The sequence below is a fragment of the Herpailurus yagouaroundi genome, unplaced genomic scaffold (assembly GCF_014898765.1).
Source record: "Herpailurus yagouaroundi ecotype Mexico unplaced genomic scaffold, PumYag 192, whole genome shotgun sequence".
Classification (NCBI taxonomy): domain Eukaryota; kingdom Metazoa; phylum Chordata; class Mammalia; order Carnivora; family Felidae; genus Herpailurus; species Herpailurus yagouaroundi.
In genome coordinates, this window is record NW_024412423.1 from 21,681,154 (window position 1) to 21,705,192 (window position 24,039).

At 37.1% G+C, this 24,039-nt stretch overlaps 1 protein-coding gene across 3 annotated transcripts in view; it reads left to right on the forward strand.

The window, feature by feature from the left end:
- Positions 1-24,039, forward strand: part of SEC24A (SEC24 homolog A, COPII component) — a 74,651-nt gene that overhangs the window by 33,237 nt on the left and 17,375 nt on the right. For all 3 annotated transcript variants that reach the window (XM_040444500.1, XM_040444502.1, XM_040444501.1), the window contains 10 exons: positions 935-1,061; positions 2,694-2,803; positions 7,100-7,212; positions 9,457-9,575; positions 14,922-14,977; positions 16,076-16,282; positions 17,598-17,718; positions 18,036-18,194; positions 20,867-21,040; positions 23,257-23,367. In XM_040444500.1, coding sequence (XP_040300434.1) covers positions 935-1,061; positions 2,694-2,803; positions 7,100-7,212; positions 9,457-9,575; positions 14,922-14,977; positions 16,076-16,282; positions 17,598-17,718; positions 18,036-18,194; positions 20,867-21,040; positions 23,257-23,367 — 1,297 coding nt within the window. The remainder of the gene's footprint in view (positions 1-934; positions 1,062-2,693; positions 2,804-7,099; positions 7,213-9,456; positions 9,576-14,921; positions 14,978-16,075; positions 16,283-17,597; positions 17,719-18,035; positions 18,195-20,866; positions 21,041-23,256; positions 23,368-24,039) is intronic.

The following is a 24,039-nucleotide window of genomic DNA, read 5'->3' on the forward strand; positions in this document are numbered from 1 at the left end:
CCAGTCTTCCAGTTCTGCCATTCTGGGAGTAAATTTGTTCCTTGAGGAAGCTGTTCCCTCTGCTAAAAGGGAAAAACTAAGAAGATGTCCACTTTTATCCTAAGGCTCTGAGACCTTGACATATGGACCTTGACGTTTTTCAGAGGATTAATACATAAGTGAAGTAACTTTCCCAAAACGAACTTATATTCAGGCTTTAGAACTTTTAATATGTAGGATAAACTTTAAGTAGGAGCATAATTGGAGAGTTTGAGTATTTAAATATAATTTACTCTTACCTTTGTCACAGTAATTTTATGAGAACTTGGTAAGCCTCTTAATGTAATATGAAGAAATCCTAATAATTTCCTTGGTCATTTCATTGATCTTAGAATGTTGATCCTTACTTTACCATCCATGTGAAAAATACACTGGATATTTACTATGTTTGATTTATAATATAAATACCTAATGAGAAAATAAATACTTAAAAATTTTTTTAATGTTTATATATTTTTGAGAGAGAGAGAGACAGAGAGCGAGCAGGGGAGGGGCAGAGGGAGAACGGGAGACACAGAATCTGATGCAGGCTCCAGACTTCAGGCTCTGAGCTGTCAGCACAGAGCCTGACGTGGGGCTTAAACTCACCAGCTGCGACATTATGACCTGAGCTGGAGTTGGATGCTTAACTGACTGAGCCTTCCAGACACCCCAAAATAAATACTTGTTAAAGGAAGAATTTAATGAGAATGCTGCTGAAACAAACCAGTAGGTTTTAAAATTAGTACATTTCATCTACATAATTTTTTTGTGTGGCAGTTTGAACACTTCTTTTTACCTTTGTTTTTTTCTCCAAAATTATAGTATTCCAGAAGTTACCTGGAAGGTATGGATTAATGTTTGGCCTTTAGACGTAATGATCACTCCCTTTAAAAAATTTGTTTTGTTTTTCTAGCAATTGCCTGTGGTTACCTCCAGTACAATTGTGAGATGCCGCTCATGCAGGACGTACATCAACCCTTTTGTCAGCTTTCTTGATCAAAGGAGATGGAAGTGTAACTTATGTTACCGAGTCAATGATGGTATGTTCTGGTTTTTTTTTTTTTTTTTTTGAAACTTTTTCAAATTTCTCCTTGCATTGTAGGGAAAGCCAATAAGACAAATGTAAAGTTAAAAAAAAAACAAAAACACAACCCCAAACCCTTTCTTACTTACCTGTAATCCTTCCACTCAGAGATAACTTCCATTAACTTTTTTCTGTGCATTTATACTTATATATAAAAAATTGTATACTTTTTGAACAAAAAGTGTGATAATACTCTGATACCTTTTTTTTTACATTTATTATATTGGGTATATAATAAATGGCATATTTCATGGTATTATTTAAGCCTATAATTTAAGAAATATTTTTATTTAGAAACTGTCCCATGCCTTTTCTCTAGGGTGAAAGAAATAAGTCCACAGAATAGCTGCCATTAGCTTCATTCACTGCAATAAGGAGGGAAGTGGGCAGTGCTAGAAGGTTAGTTGAATGTAGTTTTTTCAGTAATTGAGGAAGAGGAGATCTCTTTCAGAAGCTGTTAACAGTTTATATTTAAGGAATTTCATCTAACCAGTAACATTTTATTAGGATTAGAGAAGAAAAAGGGTATGCTGCTATCCACATTGCAAATTAGGTCTCAGGTGTACCTGGCTGGCTCAGTCAGTAGAGCATGTGACTCTTGATCTCAGGGTCATGAGTACAAGCTCCATGTTGGCATAGAGCTTACTCAAAAAAAAAAAAAAAAAAAAAAAAAATTAAAAGTAAAAAAAAGAAAATTAGGTCTCTGGAAGGAAATTTCATTAAGTATTGGCAAATGGAGAATTTAAGAGATTTTTTAAAACTATTGTTTATATTATTTAAGAGTAAAGGGAGGATAGTGTAAGAACGTTATTTTTATTCTCTAATAATTCAGAAAATGTATTTATAGTGTTTAGTATGTCTTTAAAATCTTATGTATATGGGCTTCATTATGTGAAATAAAATTATAATAAAGGTAGAAGTTACTTTAGTATGCAGCCCAGACCATTTCATGAACTATGGCTTACCCTTTAACATTTGTAGGAATTTGAGTTTCTAAACAGTTAATGGGAAGACAGGTGCAATGATAATTTAGAAAATATTCTTTGAGCTCTAGTGTATAGGCAACTGATGTTCCATAAAGGCCTCATTAATTAATGGAAGTGACCGAACTGTTAGCCTTCATTTAGCTTTAGCCTCTCAGGTATTTGTGCCATAGTTTTCAAGGGGCAGCTGAAAGCTATGGGGCAGCCAGAGGCTGTACATTTCATGTCAGTGTTAATACTCACGTATGGTTATGAAATTTAACACAAGATTTTGTCTCACATGTAAGAAAATAATTAGTATTCACTGAATTTTTATCATTCTTTTAAGCTGTTTTAGGAAAGCAGCTTTAGTGAGAATTGAGACAAAGTGTAAATTAGAAGGTAGGAAAAGAAATATCACAGTGATAGTAGCTGTAAAATCATACTTAGTACTATTAAGTATGGGGGAAACTTGAATAAAACTCAAAAACAAAGTGTATTTATCCTTTAATTTTTAGTCCATATTGGCTTATTTATAAATCTTCAAAATAAGAAAACAGCTAAATACAAGATAAATTGACCTTAATCCTTTCATTTGTATCATTGTATGTTGTTAACTTACATAGTTCCTGAAGAATTCATGTACAACCCTTTGACCAGAGTCTATGGAGAACCTCACAGAAGACCTGAAGTTCAGAATGCTACTATTGAGTTTATGGCTCCTTCAGAATACATGGTAAGCTAGCTTGCTTGCTTGCTTCCTTCCTTCCTTTCTTATTTTTTGAGAGAGAGAAAGCTATTGCGCACACGGTGGGAGGGACAGAGAGAGAAGGAGAGAGAATCCCAAGCAGACTCCACACTGTCAGTGCAGAGCCCATCGTGGGGCTTGATCTCACAAACCATGAGATCATGACCTGAGCCAAAACCAAGAGTAGGACGCTTAACCAACTGAGACGCCCAGGCACCCCGCTTTCATTTTTTTTTTTTTTTTAACTTTGCAGGTTTTTTTTTAAATTTTATTTTTTATTTTTTAAAATTTATATCCAAATTAGTTAGCATCTAGTGCAACAATGATCTCAGGAGTAGATTCCTTAGTGCCTCTTACCCATTTAGCCCATCGCCCCCCCCACAACCCCTAGTAACCCTCAGTTTGTTCTCTGTATTTTATTTTATTTTATTTTATTTTATTTTATTTTATTTTATTTTATTTTATTTTATTTTTTTTTTATTTTTTATTTAAAAAAATTTTTTTTAACATTTATTTATTTTTGAGACAGAGAGAGACAGAGCATGAATGGGGAGGGTCAGAGAGAGGGAGACACAGAATCTGAAACAGGCTCCAGGCTCTGAGCTGTCAGCACAGAGCCCGACGTGGAGCTCGAACTCACAGAGCGCGAGATCATGACCTGAGGTGAAGTTGGCTGCTTAACTGACTGAGCCACCCAGGCGCCCCTGTTCTCTGTATTTAAAAAAAAAAAAATTTTTTTTTTAACGTTTATTTATTTTTGAGACAGGGAGAAACAGCATGAATAGGGGAGGGTCAGAGAGAGAGGGAGACACAGTCTGAAACAGGCTCCAGGCTCTGAGCTGTCAGCACAGAGCCTGACATGGGGCTTGAACTCACGAACCGTGAGATCATGACCTGAGCCAAAGTCGGATACTTAACCGAGTGAGCCACCCAGGCGCCCCTCTCTGTATTTATGAGTCTCTTCTGTTTTGTCCCCCTCCCTCTTTTTATATTGTTTTTGTTTCCCTTATGTTCATCTGTTTTGTCTCTTAAAGTCCTCATATGAGTGAAGTCATGATTTTTGTCTTTCTCTGACTGACTAATTTCACTTAGCATAATATCCTCCATTTCCATCTATATAGTTGCAAATGGCAAGATTTCATTCTTTTTGATTGCCAAGTAATACTCTATTATATATATATATATATTCTCTATTATATTATATATATAACATATATACACTATGTATATTATATATGTATACACACACACACACACACACACACACACACACACACATACATATCACGTCTTCTTTATCCATTCATCCATCGATGGACATTTGGGGCTCTTTACATACTTTGGCTATTGTCGATAGTGCTGCTGTAAACATTGTGGTGCATGTGTCACTTCGAAACAGCACACCTGTATCCCTTGGGTAAATGCCTAGTAGTGCAATTGCTGGGTCGTGGAGTAGTTCTATTTTTAGTTTTTTGAGGAACCTCCAGTGTTTTCCAGAGTGGCTGCACCAGTTTGCATTTCCAACCCTGCTTTCATTTTTTATATGTTATTGTATAAAATTATATAAATAATACATTTTTATATAGTATATTACTTAGTACTAGATTTTAAATAAAACACTGTGTCATCTTTTACCAAAATTGTATGCTTTTAAATTTTATATGTTATACTTGTTCATTATAAATGTAGTTAAGTATACAAGGGTAAATTTGAAAAGTAAAAGTGTAAAGTTTCACTTATATTTCTTGTGCATCAATCCAGAAATTTACAATATAATATTGGGATCGTGTTTACTTTTAAGTCACTTCCAACTTTTTCCTAATAATGCCATGATAAACACTCTTTCGCAAGTACTATTATACATTTGTATGAATATCTAAAGTCTTGCATTTTTAAAATAATAATTATGCCCAAGGTTAAATTAGCACTTTACATTTTACAGAATACTTACATTTAAAAACAATTTCTTTAGTGTTTTATTTATTTTTGAAAGAGACAGAGTGCTAGCAGGGGAGGGGCAGAAAGAGAGGGAAACAGAATCTGAAGCTGGCTCCAGGCTCTGAGCTGTCAGCACAGAGCCTGAAGCAGGGCTTGAACCCACGAACAGTGAGATCATGACCTGAGCTGTAGTTGGACGTCCAGTGGACTCAGCCATCCAGGCGCCTTAGCACTTACACATTAAAAAAAATTTTTTTAACGTTTATTATTGAGAGACAGAGAGACACAGAGTGTGAGCAGGGGAGGGGTAGAGAGAGGGGGAGACACAGAATCCGAAGCAGGCTCCAGGCTCTGAGCTGTCAGCACAGAGCCCGATGCGGGGCCCGAATTCACAAACCACGAGATCATGGCCTGAGCCGAAGTCGGTCGCTTAACCAACTGAGCCACCCAGGCGCCCCAGCACTTAGGTATTTTTGATCATCATAAACAACAGTCTGAAATAAGCTAGGTGAATGTTGTTCCTGTCTGTAAGATAGGAAAACAAACTTCGGTTAAGTGACTTCCTAAATATTTAAGTAAGTGGGAGAGCTTGCATAAAAATCCATGGCTTTGGGGCGCCTGGGTGGCGCAGTCGGTTAAGCGTCCGACTTCAGCCAGGTCACGATCTCGCGGTCCGTGAGTTCGAGCCCCGCGTCAGGCTCTGGACTGATGGCTCAGAGCCTGGAGCCTGTTTCTGATTCTGTGTCTCCCTCTCTCTCTGCCCCTCCCCCGTTCATGCTCTGTCTCTCTCTGTCGCAAAAATAAATAAACGTTGAAAAAAAAAAAATCCATGGCTTTGATTTGGTTACTATTTCACCATGCCATAATTTTCTCTAAATAAAGGGAATATTAAGATAAGACTTAACATGAACTTTTAGTATTTTATTTTACCTTGTTATATTTTTGTAGGGTAATTTCCCTCTATTTGGGCAGTGGACACCATTTTGGTACAGAAATTATGAGGGTGCATTTTCTTTTCATCACAGAAAAGTTCAGTGTAGAAGACAGTTTTGTGACATTTAAATGGTCAGTAATGGGGTGCCTAGGTGGCTCACTTGGTGGAACACCAACTTTGGCTCAGGTCATCATCTTGCGGTTTGTGAATTCGAGCCCTGCATTGGGCTCTGTGCTGACAGCTAGGAGCCTGAAACCTGCTTCAGATTCTCTCTCTCTCTCTCTCTCTCTCTCTCTCTCTCTCTCTGCCCCTCTCCTGCTCATGCTCTCTCTCTCAAAAATAAAATAAACATTAAAAAAATTAAGAAATAAAAAATAAATGGTAATAGTTTTCTGTAGTGTAGCTGTGTCTGTTGAATTCAAGCCAAAAAATCAGAAGCCTCTGTTCTTTTGAATTGCCCTCCCTAGGGCTCTTTTGTCTCCCAGGTTTTACAAAAGTGGCTTCCTTTAAATTTGTAAACTTGCTTATTGTAAGATGTTTTGCTCCTTCGTCACTTATCTCGTAGGTGAGAGATGCTATGGATTTGGCAAGTGATCTGTGCATAAAAATATAAAAGTTAGTATACCACATGCCCAGTTCTCATTGTGGTTTTTTGATGCTTTTTAGTGAATTGAAAACAAATCTTTAACTTTGGAATTTTTTATTTTATTCTATTCTATTCTGTTTTAAATGTTTGTTTATTTTTGAGAGATGGCACACACGAGCAGGAGAGGGGCACAGAGAGAGGGAGAGAGAGAATTTCAAGCGGTGCTTGATCTCACTGTGAGATCATGACCTGAGCTGAAATCAAGAGTCAGATGTTTAACCAACTGTGCCACTCAGGCACCCCTAAATTTGGAATTTTAAAATATAGTTGTACTTTTTTATGGATTTTAGCTGAAATGAATTGGTTAAGGAACCAGCTCAGGCTAACTTGAGAAATCAAGTCACAGCTATAATTTCCCTATATTGTGAAATATTGTGTACATATGGAAAAGTCTGTAAAACATAAGTGTGTAGTTTACCAAATAATAAACACCTGTGTTAGTACCACCCAAGTCAGAATTGAGCATTGCCAGTACTCCCAGAATGCCTTCTGATCACATTTTCTTTTCTTCCTGTCCTAGAGAAAAACTCTTCTAAGGGCAATCACATCTTCATTTTGTGTTTTATAAGTATGTGTCTCAAAAAAATAAAGTTTTGCCTGTTTTTAAAATTCTTGTTATTTTTGTATTGTTTTCTCAATCCATTATTGTTTATAATTGTCTTAATCTATAGATAATGTTTGTTGTTTTGCTGTAAGTGGGCCAGACAGATGATAAGTTTAGATTTAATCCTTTGAAATGATTTATTGAGATCTTTCTTTTCTTCAGTTACGACCACCTCAACCTCCAGTGTATCTCTTTGTGTTTGATGTATCTCACAATGCCGTTGAAACTGGATACTTGAATACAGTTTGCCAGAGTTTGTTAGACAATCTGGATTTGTAAGTATCTTAATTCATCTTAAATTTGAAACTAGCAAAATGAATAAGTAGTGTCAAAATAGAAAAAATGCTATATAATTGTGTTCTAAAACTCCATAAAATTGATTTGTTAACTTTAGATCTCACTTTCTCTGAAAAACATAAATTTATTTTAACTTAAAAAAAAATATTTAGTCATTTTGAGAGAGAGTGTGAGTGGGGGGGGGGGGGGGGGGGGAGAGAGGGGACAGAGGACCCAAAGCTGGTTCTATGCTGACAGCAGCAAGCCTGGTGTGTGGCTGAAACCCACAAATCATGAGATCACGACCTGAGCTGAAGTCAAACCCTCAACCGACTGAGCCACCCAGGTGCCCCTTACTTTTTTTAAATGAAAAAATTTCAAACATGTAGTAAATAGAAAGAATGTAGTGAACTTCCAGGTACTTATCCCTCACCTTCAATATTTTTAGCGTTCATCTGTTCTTGCTTCATCTAATTCCTCCCATACATAAACACTTTTTTCCCCTTGAGTATTTTTACTCAAACCATAGTCAGCATATCCTTTTAACTATAAGTACTTAGAATTATTTTTAACCCTAAGATTCAAGTATTACACTACACAAAATTAGCAATAGTTCCATAATATGATTTAATACCTGGTTCTAGTTTTGGTTGTCTCAGAAATGTCTTTTTACTGTAAGTTTGTTGAAATAAGAATACAAACAGTGTGTACAAGTGGCATTTCATTATCCTATGTCTTAAGTCTCTTAAAATATCTGTATGTTAAATGGTTCCTTAGATACTTAGTGTAACCCATAAAAGCTAGTATGACTTTTCAGTGTAATGAAACAAAGTGCTCTTGTGTTGTGTGGAAGAATGTGAAGTATCAAATCATATCAGAAGTGGACTACTAAGTCCTTCACCTTGGTGAAAGGAGCCTCCTTGTTCTTTCTGGCATTTTTTTTTTTTTAAGTTTATTTACTTGTTTTGAGAGAGAGAGTGTGTGCAGGAGCATGTGCAGAAGGGGCACACAGAGAAGGAGCGAGAGAATCTCAAGCAGGCTCTTGGCTTTCAGCCCAGAGCCCCATGTGGGGCCTGATCCCATGACCCTGGGATCATGACTGGAGCCGAAATCCAGAGTTGAATGCTTAACTGACTGAGCCACCCAGTGTACCCAGTATTTATATTTTTAATTTAGATTGTATATGGGGATTGTCTGTTGATGTGAAACTCCACTGACTCATCTAAGCATGAGCAACAAGAATGAAAACTAGTTTGTCCCTCTCCTTAAGAAACTATAGGTCAACACATTTAAGTTCTTTAAGACAAATCCTCCTGTTGCTCTTTTTTTTTTTTTTTTTTTAAGGTTTATTTACTTTTGTGAGAGAGTGAAGAGGGGAGGGACAGAGAGAGTAGGGGATAGAGAATCTGAAGTGGGCTCAGTGCCTACAGCAGAAAGCCCAATGCAGGGCTTGAACTCAAGAACCGTGAGATCATGACCTTAGCTGAAGTCAGACACTCAACAGACTGAGCCAGTGAGGTGCTCCTTACTGCTCTTCTTAAGACAAACAACATAAGAAGAGATTTGGGTAACCTTTAAAAACTTTTTTTAGTGTTTTTATTATTTTTGAGAGAGAGAGACAGACAGAGTACAAGTGGGGGAGAGGCAGAGAGGGAGACACAGAATATGAAGCAGGGTCCAGGCTCTGAGCTGTCAGCCCAGAGCCTGACATGGGGCTTGAACTCATAGCTGTGAGATCATGACCTGAGCCAAAGTTGGACGCTTAACCAGCTGAGCCACCCAAGAGTCCTTGGGTAAACTTTTAAAAGAAGTGCAGTACTTAATTTATATTTTGGAATTACCATTTATGGTAATTTTTTAAAATTATTTTTGATAAATTAAAATCATCTACAAAGTTTTCACTACAGGAACATGAAAAGTTTTGTATACACTTTCAAGTATTTTTTATCTGCCATTTCCTGTGTGACTTATTTAACTTCATATAGGTGTAATGAGTTTTGGATTGCTTTATTATTGCTTGGTTTTGTTGATTGTTTGGCTTCTGCAGTGTTTTCACTTTGTGCAGGGTATGTTTTCATGCTAATTAAACATTGAATAGGTTGAACATTTATGTTGGGACACTTCCCATAATACCAAAGTAGTTATTTGCATGTTAACTCTTCACAGATATTATATATATATATGTATATATATATATTTATATGGGAAAACTTGATGAAATCCTCTTCTGAATTTGTTTATAGGCTTCCTGGCAATACTAGGACAAAAATTGGCTTCATTACGTTTGATAGTACAATCCACTTCTACAGTCTTCAAGAAGGTCTCTCTCAACCTCAGATGCTAATAGTTTCAGATATTGAAGGTATATATTATACACTTTAAATTATTGAAATGTCTTAGGAATTTTCAGTTTTAGAAATATCATGTTATATAGTGTATACAATATGACTCTATTATATTGAGGGAAAAGACCTGGAGTATAAAATGATAAGCTTGTTGGAATTGTAAGAGTCCTTCAGTCTAATCCCTCATTTACAGAAGAGGAAACAGTAATAGAGGTAAAGTGAATTCTGGACAAGGCGACAAAAACAAGTTAATGTTCAAACTCAGATTAAATGTAGGTTTCTTTTTCCCTCATTCATTCATTCATTCGTTCATTCAAAAAGTAGTTGAGAATAGACATATAAGAGTAATGGAATAGAATAGAGGGCCCAGGAATAAACCCTCACATATATGGTGAATTGATTTTTGACATGGAAACCAAGGCCATTCAATAGGGAAAAAACTGTCTTTTCAACAAATGATTCGGAGGAAAATGAGCATGCAAAAGAATGAAGTTGGACCCTTACTTAAAACATATAAAAAAAAAATGGATCAAAGATCTAAACTCAAGGGCTAAAACTATAAAACTCTTAAAAGAAAACAGAGGAAAATCTTTATAACATTGGGTTTGGCAGCAATTACCTGGGTATACATCAAAAGTAGAGGTAACAAAAAATAAATTGAACTTCATGAACACTAAGACCTTTTGTACATCAAAGAACATTTTCTTTTTTTTTTTTAATTTTTTTTTCAACATTTTTTAATTTATTTTTGGGACAGAGAGAGACAGAGCATGAACAGGGGAGGGGCAGAGAGAGAGGGAGACACAGAATCAGAAACAGGCTCCAGGCTCCGAGCCATCAGCCCAGAGCCCGACGCGGGGCTCGAACTCACGGACAGTGAGATCGTGACCTGGCTGAAGTCGGACGCTTAACCGACTGTGCCACCCAGGCACCCCTCAAAGAACATTTTCAAAAGAGTGAAAAGAGGACTCACAAAATTGGCAAAAATATATGCAGATCATATGAATGATGCAGGATCAATATCTAGAACATGTAAAGAACTCCTCAACTCAATGATTAAAAAAAATGGCACAGTTCAAAAATGGGCAAAGGACTTAAATGGACATTTCCCCAAAGAAGATACATGAATGGTCAATAAGCACATGAAAAGAAAAATGCTCAACATCATTAGTCATTAGAGATATGCTTCTCAGCAATAGCCAAACTACAGAGAGCCCAAATGTCCATTGACTGCTAAATGGATAAGGAAGATGTGCAATGTATATACAGTGGAATATTATTATCCATCAAAAAGAATGAAATCTTTCCATTTGCAATGACGTGAATGGAGCTAGAATGTGTGATGCTAAGCAAAATAAATCAGAGAAAGACAAATACCTTATGATTTCACTCGTGGGAATTTAGAAACAAAACAGATGAACATACGGGAATGGGGTGAAGAGAAGAGAGGGAGACAAACCATAAGAGACTCTTAATGATAGAGAACAAACTATGGGTTGACAGAGGGAAGTGGGTGGGTGATTGGCTACGTGGGTGATGGGTACTGAGGAGGGCACCTGTTGTGATGAGCACTAGGTGTTGTATGTAAAGTGACAAGTCAATAAATTCTCCTAAAACCAATATCGCACTGTGTTAACCAAGTAAAATTAAATAAATAAACAAACCTCTCAAAACCAAAAGAAAAAAAAAGAAACACGAATCACAACCACAGTGAGATACAATTTCACATCCATAACAGTGGCTATTATCAAAAAAATAGGACATGATAAGTTTTGACAAAGATGTGGAAACCCTGGAACTGTCATGCATTACTGATGGGAATGTAAAATGGTACAGTGCTATGGAAAACAGTTTGGCAATTCCTCAAAAAAGTTAAACACATAGTTGTCATTATGATGTAGCAGTTCTACTCCCAGTATATACCTAAAATAATTGAAAGCAGGCTCAAACCAATACTCATACCAAGGTTCATAGCAACATTATTCACAGTAGCCAAATATGTAAACAATTCAAATATCCATCAACAGATGAATGGATAAACAGTGTGGTATATACATATACTCAAGAATGAAATTCTGTTGCATGCTATAACACGGATGAACTTTGAAAACATGCGAAGTAAAGTAAGTTAGGTGCAAAAGCACAAGGATCGTATGATTCTGCTTATATGAGATACTGAGAATAGGCACATTCATGGAGATAGAAAGTAGAGTACAGGTTACCAGGGGTTAAGGAGTTACTATTTAGTGAGTACAGAGTTTGCGATGATGTAAACAGTCTGAAAATACATAATGGTAATGGCTATACAACATTACGAATGTATGTACACTTAAAAATTGTACACTTAAAAATGGTTAAGGTGAGGGATGCCTGGCCGGCTCACTTGGTAGGGCATGTGACTCTTGACCCCATATATTGTGTATATTTCATAACCACAGTTAAGAAAAATTAACTCAAAACTCATAGACTGGAGTGTGAGATTAAATTTTTTTTTTAATGTTTATTTATTTTTGAGAGACAGAGGGCATGAGCGGGGAGGAGACAGAGAGGGAGACACAGAATCTGAAGCAGGCTCCAGGCTCTGTGCTGTCAGCACAGAGCCCGATGTGGGACTTGAACTCATGAACTGTGAGATCATGACCTGAGCAGAAGTCAGATGCTTAACTGACTGGGCCACCTAGGCGCCCTTTGAGTATGAGATTAAAATAGAAGAAAACAGAAGTAAATCTTTGTGACCTTGGATTGGTTGATTTCCTAGGTATAACACCAAAAGCACAAACAACAAAAAATAGAAAAATAGAAAAAATAGGTTGGCTGGCTCAGTCGGTAGAGCATTCAACTCTTGATCTCAGGGTCATGAGTTTGAGCCTCACACTGGATGTAGAGATTAGTTTGAAAAAAGAGAGAAAAGGATAAATTTGATTTCTTCAGAAACTTCGTGTTTCAAAGGATACCATCAAGAAAGTGAAAAGACTGTCCACAATATGAGAAAATATTTGCAAATCATATGTCTGATCAGGAATTTATATCGAGATTATGTAAAGAAGCCCTACAACTTAACCTGAAAAGGACATCTTGATTAAAAAGTGAGCAAAATATTTGAATAGACCTGTCTCTATTCAATACACAGTGTTCAATGGCCAATAAGCACTTGAAAAGATGCTCCATATCCTAAATTATCAGGGAAATACAAATGAAAACCACAATGAAATGCTACCTTACACTGACTAGGAAATTCAGAACTCAATTTTTTTTTTTTTTTTTTTTTTGCTGCTGTCAGCATGTCTATGAATGTCCATAGAAGCATCATGAGTATTGGTTTTGTGGTTACAAATAAATTTTACTGAGTAGGCAAATTGGCAAATATAGAATCCATGAATAGTGAGGATTCACTGTACATCTTTAAAAGGTAGTAGTTGAGGAGAGCTCCCTTCTGTCTTGGTTATTTTAAATCTCACAAAAAATCAGCTTTATTTCCTAACCTGTTTACCCAGATACTTACTGCATTGTTCACTGAACAGGTGATTCTGATGATGGGCCAAATTGTGAATTCAGTGATGTGGTCCAGCCTCTCAATTTTATACATAAGCTGATAGATGGAATGTCCCTTGCTGTATGTCACATAGCAGGGATTTAAAAAAAGACAGTAAGAAAGTATTTTCAAGAAAGTGGAGAAATTACAACTCTCATATACTGCTGTTTGGAACGGAAAATGTTGCAGCCACTACAGAAAACAGTCTGTCACTTCCTCCAGAAATTAAACATAGAGTTACCATATGATCCAGCAATTCTACTCAATATTTATATACTCAAGAAAATTAAGACTGTGCATGTGAATGTTCATAGCAACATAGCCAAAAAAGTAGAAACAACCCTAATATCCATTAGTTGATGAATGTGTAAACAAAAAAATGTATCTATACAATGAAATATTTGTCAATGAAAGAGAATAAAGTACTGATAGATGCTACCACATGGGTGAGCCTTGAAAACATTTTGTTGTGTAAGAAGCCAGTCACAAAGGACCTCATAGTGTGACTTTGTTAGTACGATGTGTCCAGCGTACACAAATCCAGAGACAGACTGGCAGCTGCCTAGTGCTGTGAGAGTTGTCAGGGTCATGAAGAATGGCGGCTAAGTCATGTGGCATTTCTTTTCGGGATGATGGTAAGGATCCGGAATTACTGGTGATGGTTGTGTAATTTTGTGAACATATTAAAAAATTACTGAATTGTATCTTCTACGAGGGTGAATTCTATGTTTTATGAATTTTTTTTTTTATTACGTTTCTTTATTTTTGAGAGGCAGAGAGAGACATAGTGCAAGTGGGGGAGGGGCAGAGAGAGGCAGACACAGAATCTGAAGAAGGCTCCAGGCTCTGAGCTGTCAGCACAGAGCCCGACGCGGGGCTCAAACTCACGAACTGTGAGATCATGACCTGAGCCAAAGTTGCACACTCAACCAACTGAGCCATCCAGGCGCCCCCATGTTTTGTGAATTGTATCTCTGTAAAATTTTTATTAAACGTTTTCTAGTTCTAAAGAAAAAAGAAGAAATCTAAACAGAATTTTTATGTGACAGGTCAAGTAAATAATGTTTCACATTATTTGTTTGGTATTACTTTTTACAAAGGTTGTAATGAGCCTTTTTTTAAAAAATCACAAACAGTACCAAAATGTAGAAAGTGAGACTTCTCATAATCCGTCACCACCACCGACATTTCCCTTCCCCATTTGCTCCCTTTTTAAGGAAGAGAATTTAATTCCTAAGTAACAATAAATTTGAATCCTGAGGAGCTCATCTGATGTGGTCAGTTAGCCTATCTTCTGATGTAATTGATTTTGTAGTTTCAGAAGTATAGGCACTGGTGGGGGCCTCATTTATGAGAGTATCTCCTTTTTGAATGACAGAGCACTTGGTGGGCTATGTGACTTGTTTGTAAAGACAGCTTTCTTGTATGTCATCTTATTCAACTTTTTTTTTTTTTTTTAATGATAAGAATGCTGGCTTCCAGGTCTAAGCAAGAATGTAAAGTAGCATTCTAAACTGTGTCTTTAACCTAAGAAGCAGAGCACTTCTGCAAACCCTTACTGTGTGCTTATAGATCAGTATTTTCTAATATGATCTAATATTTTCTAGGAGGCTATTTACCTTATACATGGTAACAGATAAGTTGCAGTAAATACCTAAATAAATGCTACTTTGGTGGCTTTTTGAACATGGGTAGACACTGCTGTATATGTAATAGTAGAGAAGGTGGCTTTTCTTTAAATATGGGGGCAGTTAATTGTATCAGTGTTAAGTATTTGGAACATCTTTAACAATTAAGTTTTGTTTAAAAGAAATATTTATTTATTTTTCAGATGTTTTTATACCTATGCCAGAGAACTTATTAGTAAATTTAAATGAAAGTAAAGAGGTAAGGCACATTTTCCTATCTGACATACTTAATTATAATATTGAAGGATTATATTTTCAAAATGAACTTTAAGTAAAGTTTTGTTTGTTTCTGAGGTATTTTTAAGACGTGTAACATTTTATATTTGCTGTTAGTTAAAATTCATCAGATGAACAGCTCTTGAGTTTACCCTTGAACTGATGGCTTTTAAGTCTAATATAGCAAGATGCTTGTAATAGGGTAGAAGATAAGCCTATTGCATAAAGGAGGAAAACCTGAAGGAAACCTGCCTTGCCAGCCATTTGGGAAATTGGGAGGGTTGCTCAGATAAGCTTCTGGTCACTACATAGAAGCACTTTAGCTAGGCTGCTTTCAGTGCCCTTTGCTTTTCTGATTCACAGAGTGTCATTGGGGTCAGTTCAGAAGAAACTTATTACCTGCCTGGAAATTGCCATGACATAATACAGTGAGAGGTGAACAGAATGTGTCTGAAGGGGGGATGTTGTCTACCCTGTACATGCATATATGCCGTAGGGGTAACATTTTAACTAGCAAGTCTATGGTCTTAGCTGTTGGCAACAGTGACTTCACCATAGTGTGAAGTACATTTTTTCCCTTTGACTCTCCTTATTTGTACAATAAACCTGAATAGGTAGTTGTTTTTCATTTTGTTTTTCTTTTGTAGTGGTATTACTAGTTGGCAAATTTACTGGCTATCTTAGACTTTTCAGTAGGGAAGAGTTAAACTTGCTTTGGAACTGAAAAGAATAATGTGTGTAGAGGTGATTGAGAAGGCCATGTTTCATGGCATTAAAATAAAACAAATCTCTAACCTGTGATGGTTCTTTTGGATACATTTTGGACTTATAGTCTTGCTGGACTACTGCATGTGCAAGAACTGTAAGGCCCCAATTTTGATTTGTCTTGCTTGCCAATTTATAATGTTGACTTAAAATGGCTTTCTTGTCATTTGACCAACTTCATTGTTTACTGTACTGTCTGTAGATTCTCTGACCATCATCACAACTCGGTGTCTTGTCTACTGTATTAGTTACTGATTTTTTGTGAAAAAAAATTTTACTTGTAACACCTTTGAGTTTTCTTGCTTTATTTTACAAGCTTGTTCAAGATTTACTGAAAACTTTGCCACAAATGTTCACCAAGACCCTGGAAACGCAGAGTGCCTTGGGTCCTGCACTTCAGGCTGCCTTTAAGCTGATGTCCCCAACTGGTGGTCGAATGTCTGTCTTTCAAACACAACTTCCTACTCTTGGAGTGGGAGCCCTGAGACTGCGAGAGGAGCCCAACCAAAGGTCTTCTGCTAAGGTGAGGGTGTCATCACATGTATGTTACTGTACATGGTGGTGTTCTGCTCTGTCCCTTTGACCACAAAGCTTGTTTCTCATTTACTTTTCAGTTTTGGAGAGTAGGGAGTATAAGGAAATAGATAAAGCATTTCTCTTTTATGTCATAATTTCTATTTTATTACATTTTCTACCTGATTGACTCTTACTTTACTGTTGGATATTTGGCATGCTACTCACAATGCAGCCTGCCTTTGATGAGAAAGCCTGGCAGCTAAGGAATATGCCTTCTAGGGACAAAGTAGAACATGGATAAACACTAAAACGTAGTCATAGTTTGGTATACTGACTGCCATAGAATTGCTTTTAACACCTTGTATGTATAAACTTAATTTGAGATGAGTATTTTTCAAAAGATGATGAGAGTTGCCATGTGCTACAATTATGGTGTCAGTCCTGGAGTCTGTCTCCCTAAATTCTGCTTTTTAGATGTATGAACTTGAGTAGTTAATTTCTTTGCCCTTCTCTTTCCTTATGTTTATTTATAAAGTGAAAATAATGGTAGTTACCTGCTTCTTATAGTAGTTCAAAAGGCTGAATGGATAATACACATGAATTGTTTAGAACAGTTTCCAGCATAGTAAACGTTAAATCGATTACCGAAATTAGCATAATAGGTATACTTCTTTTTAAAAGTAAAACAAAATAGGGGCACCTGGGTGGCTCAGTTAAGCTTCTGACTTCAGCTCTGTCATGATCTCATAGTTTATGAGTTTGAGCTCTGCGTTGGGCTCTCCGTTATCAGCACAGAGCCCACTTCCATCTTCTCTCTCCCTCTCTTTCTGCCCCTCCCCAGCTCACTTTCGCTCGCTTACTTGCTCTCTCTCAAAAGATAAAAAATAAAGGTAAAACAAAGTAGAAAATAGTTAAGCAGTACATGTTTTTTTACTGAAAAAGTGAAAAAATATTACAAAAATAAAGGATTTTTTTAGACTACCCCCCAAGGCTACCTGTTAACATCTTGGTATATATAGACAGATTTTAAAATTTTATGACAATTTAGAGGCACCTGAGTGGCTCATTCAGTTAAGTGCCCTACTCTTGATTTCAGCTTAGGTCATGATCTCACAGTTTGTGCGTGGGTTCAAGCCCCACATTGGGTTCTGTGCTGACCTTGTGCAGCCTGCTTGGAATTCTCTGTCCCTCTCTCTCTGTGCCTCCCCTGCTCCCTTGAGCTCTCCCTTTCAAAATAAATGAATAAATAAAGTTTTAAAAAACATAAAAATTTTATGACAATTTAATTTAAAATTTTTCTTTATATAATTTATTATTAATAGGAAATTCACTTGACACCATCCACTGACTTCTATAAGAAATTAGCCTTGGATTGTTCTGGTCAGCAGGTAGCCGTTGACTTATTCCTTCTTAGTGGACAGTATTCTGATTTGGCTTCTCTGGGTAAGTTCTTCCTCATGACTATTTTTTTTCAAATGAATGTGAAAATGGTATTTATATGATAATATTCCAAATAGAGGACAAAGTGAAGGGATTTTTATTCCTTTGGGAGAGTTAATCAGTCTACTATAAACCTTTTGGTCTTCTACTCTAAATATTTATAATAGAGACTTTTTTATACTATTTAAAAGAATGAAATTTTCTTTTCTGATAATACTTTGGGAGGCTAAGGAAGAATTGATTCAAATACCAGTAGTTTTTTTTGGTGCAGTCATAGCACTTAATGGCAGGATTTTTTAAAAGTGTGTGTTCTCTTCCAGGTTGTATTTCTCGGTATTCAGCAGGTAGTGTCTATTACTATCCCTCTTACCACCATCAGCAGAACCCAGTACAAGTACAGAAATTACAGAAGGAACTACAGAGATACCTCATTCGAAAGATTGGCTTTGAGGCAGTCATGAGGATTCGGTGCACGAAAGGTGGGACTTTTATTTTTTAACATATGCATAGAAATGTTGCTTTTGATACCAGTAAATACACATTTTCAGCTAGTCTTATTTCATGTTTGCTCTTCTAAGATATTTTACTTACACTGATGGAATATGCAGTTAATAATAGATAAGGGGTGCCTTGCTTGTTCAGTCGGTAGACCATGGGACTCTTGATCTCAGGGTTGTGAATTCAAGCCAACATTGGATGTGGAGCCTAGGTGAAAAAAAAAAGAATAGAGAAGAAACATTATAAAATGGGGACTCTTTTGAATATACCAAAAGCCACTGAATTGTACACTTTATGTGTAATTTTTATAAATTTTTTAGTGTTTGTTTTTGAGAGAGAGAGAGAGAGAGAGAGAGGGAGGGAGGGAGGGAGGGAGGGAGGGAGAGAGGGAGAGATTGTGAGTAGGAGAGGGGCAGAGAGAGAGGGAGACACAGAATCTGAAGCATGCTCCAGGCTCTGAGCTGTTAGCACAGAGCCCAAGGTGGGGCTCGAACTCACAAACCGTGAGACCATGACATGAGCTGAAGTTAGAGGTTTAACCAACTAAGCCATCCAGGCACCCCTATGTGTAATTTTTATGGTATGTGAATTATATCTAATTTTAAAAAATCATATCCCTCCTCTCCCCCCCGCCCCACCAAAAATAGGCATGGATTTTTATTCCATGTCTTGAACAGAAGTAGTAGTAGTGAAAGGTGTTTTTTTTTTTAATTTTTTTTTTCAACGTTTATTTATTTTTGGGACAGAGAGAGACAGAGCATGAATGGGGGAGGGGCAGAGAGAGAGGGAGACACAGAATGTGAAACAGGCTCCAGGCTCTGAGCCATCAGCCCAGAGCCTGATGCGGGGCTCGAACTCACGGACCGTGAGATCGTGACTTGGCTAAAGTCGGACGCTTAACCGACTGCGCCACCCAGGCGCCCGAAAGGTGTTTTTTTTAATAAAACAATTATTTTTTTAATTACAGTAATTATTCATAACAAAATTTTTTATTTAACCATTTAAAAGTATACAGTTGAATGGCATTAAGTACATTTTCTTTTTTTGTTGTTTTGTTTTGTTTTGTTTTGAAGTACATTTTCATTATTGTGCCACCATCCCCACCATTGATCTTACAAGTAGGAGATCTTTTTATTTGTGCTCTTCTCTATCTGCACTGCTACTAACCTTGCCTCAGTGTTGCTTTGGAAATAGCCTGAAAGTTTCAGAATGCTTTAATCCAGTGTATTTTTCAGGATAAATGCCTGTGGCTGCTAAATGATAATAACTATTCTCTTAGGAAAATGGGAAATAATTCCAGATATTTTATTCCTTCACATTATCAACCTGGTTCTAATCTTTCATTCAAATTTTAAAATAATGCTGTTCTTTAAGAGGTGTGAAGCAATCATTTTTTTAACTTATTTTTTTAATGTTTATTTATTTTTGAGAGAGAGAGACAGAGTGTGAGTGGAGGAGGTGCAGAGAGAGAGAGAAACACAGAAACCAAACCGGGTTCCAGGCTCTGAGCTGTCAGCACAGAGCCTGATCATGACCTGAACCAGAGTCAGATGCTTAACCGACTGAGTCACCCTGCACTCAATCTTTTTTTTTTTTTTTTTTTGCAGTGGAAAGATTATATGAAATATGTAGCCAAAAAGAAAAAAAAAAAGATATCAAAAGATAAGGATCCACAACCTGTCCACTAGATAGATGTTGAAATGTGTTGGTCAAACCATTTGCCAAATGGAGTTCTGTATTATCATTGTAATAAAAAGAAAAAATGATTGAGTGAAACAACTGGTAATAAAACATATGTAACATCTTAAGTAAAGTATCAAATAACACTTGTATAAGGCTGACACATCTTCAAACAACTCAGGTATTAGTGTCACTCATAACCAGTTAGTTACCACAGTAGCTTCTTTGGGTTTCTGTTTATTTTTGTGCTCTGATTGGCTGGCTATAGATTGGAGGTTCCTAAAACCCTCTCTTTGGGTTCAATTTATTTGCTACAGAGCAGCTTACAGAACCCAGAGAAACATTTTATTTACTTGATTGCTGGTTTTTTATAAAAGGATATAACTCAGGAACAGCCAAATGGAAGAGATGTGCAGGGCAAGGTATGGAGAAGGCAAAGGGCATGGAGCTTCTGCAGCTTCCATGTTCTCTCTGAGTGCTCCACTCCTCCCAGATCTCCATGTGTGCACCAATCCAGATGCTCTCCGAAGGACCCCATCTTTTTGAGTTTTTATGAAGGCTTATTTACATAGTCATGATTGCTTAGATTATTGGCGGTTGGTGACTGTATCATCCTCTAGGTCCTCTCCCCTTCCTGAAGGATGTTGGTGGGGTAGGGGTTGAACTGAAAGTTCCAGCCTTCTAATCACATGGTTGGGTCCTCTGGTAACCAGCCCCCATCCTTAGGTTACCTAGGTTCTTGCCACAAGTCACTCCATCTACGTAGCAAGAGACACCTTTGTGACTCTCATCACTTAGGAAATTCTAAGAGTTTAGGAGCTCTCTGCCAGAAATGGGTGAAGATCAAGTATATATTCTTATCATAAATCACAGTATCACATCTAAACCTTTAGATTTACTCTCTGCCAGTCTGATAAATGACAGGGATAAAATGAAAATATATAAACGATTTTGATAAAGTTTTCTCTTCTAGGTCTTTCCATTCATACCTTCCATGGGAACTTCTTTGTTCGGTCAACAGACTTACTGTCTTTGCCTAATGTAAACCCAGATGCTGGGTATGCAGTACAGATGTCAGTGGAAGAGAGTCTTACTGACACTCAGTTGGTTTCCTTTCAGTCTGCACTCTTGTATACATCCAGCAAAGGTAAGGTGGGGTGTTTTGGTGGGGGGGGGGGGGGGAGGTGTGGATTGTTGTTGTTGTTTTTGTGGCAAAGACATATAACATGAGATCTATGTTTTAAGAGATTTTTAGGTCTACAACCCAGTATTGTTAACTATAAATACAATGTATTGCAGCAAAGGGAAATTTTTAAAATTTGGTCACGTATTCATTGGCTTAGAATAATCTCCCTTACTTTTGGAGGTACTCATTTCTCTTAAACCAAAAGAATGTATTTCTGATCTTAAGAGCTTTGTTGCTATCCTTGGTAAAGCCAAGATGTGTCATATTTATTTTCCTTAACCAATCGTATTTAACAGATATTTATTGAGAGTCTACTTAGTGTGAGGCTTACTGTTTAGAAAAAATCTTGGTATTTCCACGTTGCTTTTCAGAAAGATGTTACCAATCTCTGGTCTTACCAAGTGCCCTTTTCATTTTAGCCTTTGTGTGTGTGTGTGTGTGTGGTGTGTGTTTAGTTATTGTTGCTGATATGACAGGCTAAAGATTATATGTTTTCTTTTGGCTATCATTATTCTGGTCTAGAATAGAAAATCTAAACAGTGTTACCCTTTATTGCAGATGGTTCTTCTTTCTAAAAGTAATTTGTATGAGCTCCTTATATGTACCTGTTCATTGGTCTTCATGTGTCCATATAGGTTGTAATATGGATATCATCATCTCTAGTTTTTTTTTTTTTTTTTTTTTTTTAATTTTTTTTTTAAAATTTTTTTTTTTTTTGGGGAGAGAGGGGCAGAGCATGAACGGGGGAGGAGCAGAGAGAGAGGGAGACACAGAATCGGAAACAGGCTCCAGGCTCTGAGCCATCAGCCCAGAGCCTGATGCGGGGCTCGAACTCACGGACCGCGAGATTGTGACCTGGCTGAAGTCGGACGCTTAACCGACTGCGCCACCCAGGCGCCCCATCTCTAGTTTTTTTATTTGTTCTTTTACTTTAGTGTTCCAGATCTTGCTGATTAGAAAATTTTTAAAAATTAGCTTGATATTTGATGCTTCCCAAAAGGTTTTCATTTTTATTTCTGTATTTATTTTTATTATTGTGGGTAATAATTACCAAAAAAAATATATTAGTCTATTTCTTTTAAATTTTTTTCTGTGGTTAAAGAGGAAAGTATAAGATTTCTCTAGACTTTAAATATCAAAACAGACTCTAGAATACATGTGGAAGGTAGTGTTTTTTAAGTTTATTTTTGGGAGAGAGAGAGAGCATGAGCGAAAATGAAGGGGGGGACAGAGAATCTGAAGTGGGCTCTGCACTGGCAGAGAGGAACCTGCTTGGGATTCTCTCTCTCTCTCTCTCTCTCTCTCTCTCTCTGCCCCTTCCCCACTTGTGCTCTCTCTCTCAAAATAAATAAATAAACTTAATTGGGGCGCCTGGGTGGCGCAGTCGGTTAAGCGTCCGACTTCAGCCAGGTCACGATCTCGCAGTCCGTGAGTTCGAGCCCCGCGTCGGGCTCTGGGCTGATGGCTCGGAGCCTGGAGCCTGTTTCCGATTCTGTGTCTCCCTCTCTCTCTGCCCCTCCCCCGTTCATGCTCTGTCTCTCTCTGTCCCAAAAATAAATAAACGTTGAAAAAAAAATGTTTAAAAAAATAAAAAAATAAACTTATAAAAAAAAAGAAAAAAGAAAGAAAGTAACCAAAAGGTTTAGAAAAGAAATTTTTAAGAAGCGAACATGTTACCATAATTTATGATTCCTTTTTTTTTTGTTTGTTTTGGTTTTTTTTTTGTTGTTTTTTTTAAATTTTTTTTTCAACATTTATTTATTTTTGGGACAGAGAGAGACAGAGCATGAACGGGGGAGGGGCAGAGAGAGAGGGAGACACAGAATCGGAAACAGGCTCCAGGCTCTGAGCCATCAGCCCAGAGCCTGACGCGGGGCTCGAACTCACGGACCGCGAGATCGTGACCTGGCTGAAGTCGGACGCTTAACCGACTGCGCCACCCAGGCGCCCCTATGATTCCTTTTCAGTAATAACTTGAACAAAAAGAATTTTATAGTCAAAAAATGAAAGAAATAAAAGTTAATGAGTTTTTACTCATTAAGGCTTTGAAACTATTTCTGTTTATTAAATAATCTTTTTGGTTCTAAATTGAAAAGAAGTGATTTTTCCAAGAGACTTGTATACAAGTGTTTAAATATAAGTTGTCCCTTACTGTCATTTATATGTTTTCCCCAAAGGTGAAAGAAGAATTCGTGTTCATACTTTGTGTTTGCCTGTAGTTTCAACTCTGAATGAAGTCTTTCTTGGAGCTGATGTTCAAGCAATTGCAGGGTTATTGGCCAATATGGGTAAGAATTGTTATCACCTATTGTAAATATTTCACAAATAATAACATTAGAAAAATCTGGAGAGTTTTATTTTGCTTTAAATTTTTTTCTTAAATTTACTTTTAGAGAGAGTGAGCGTAAGTGGTGGAGAGTGACAGAGGGAGAGAGAGAGAATCCCAAGCAGGCCCCACACTCAGCAGGGAGCCCTGTGCAGCGCTCATCTCATGACCCTGGGGTCATGACTTGAGTCAAAATCAGCAGTCAGATGCTGAACCGACTAAGCCACCCAGGCACCCCTTATTTTTCTTGAAATAATTAGCTTTAGGGGCATCTGTGTGGCTCAGTCAGTTAAGTGTCCGACTTCGGCTCAGGTCATGATCTCCTGCCTAGTGACTTCAAGCCCTGCGTCAGGCTCTGTGCTGACAACTTAGAGTCTGGAGCCTGCTTGGGATTCTGTGCCTCCCTCTCTTTCTGCCCCTTCCCTGCTCACGCTCTTTGTCTCTCTCTTAAAAAAAAAAATACTTAACTTTAAAGGTTTCAGTGTTTTGGATTCTGTGTATGCCTCCTAAGTAACTACTTGAATGGAAGGAACTTTTTTTTTCCTTTATTTAAGCAGCTTTATTAAGATATAATTTATGTGCCATATCACTTAACCTATTTTAAGTCTGCAACTCTGTTATCTATGATATATTT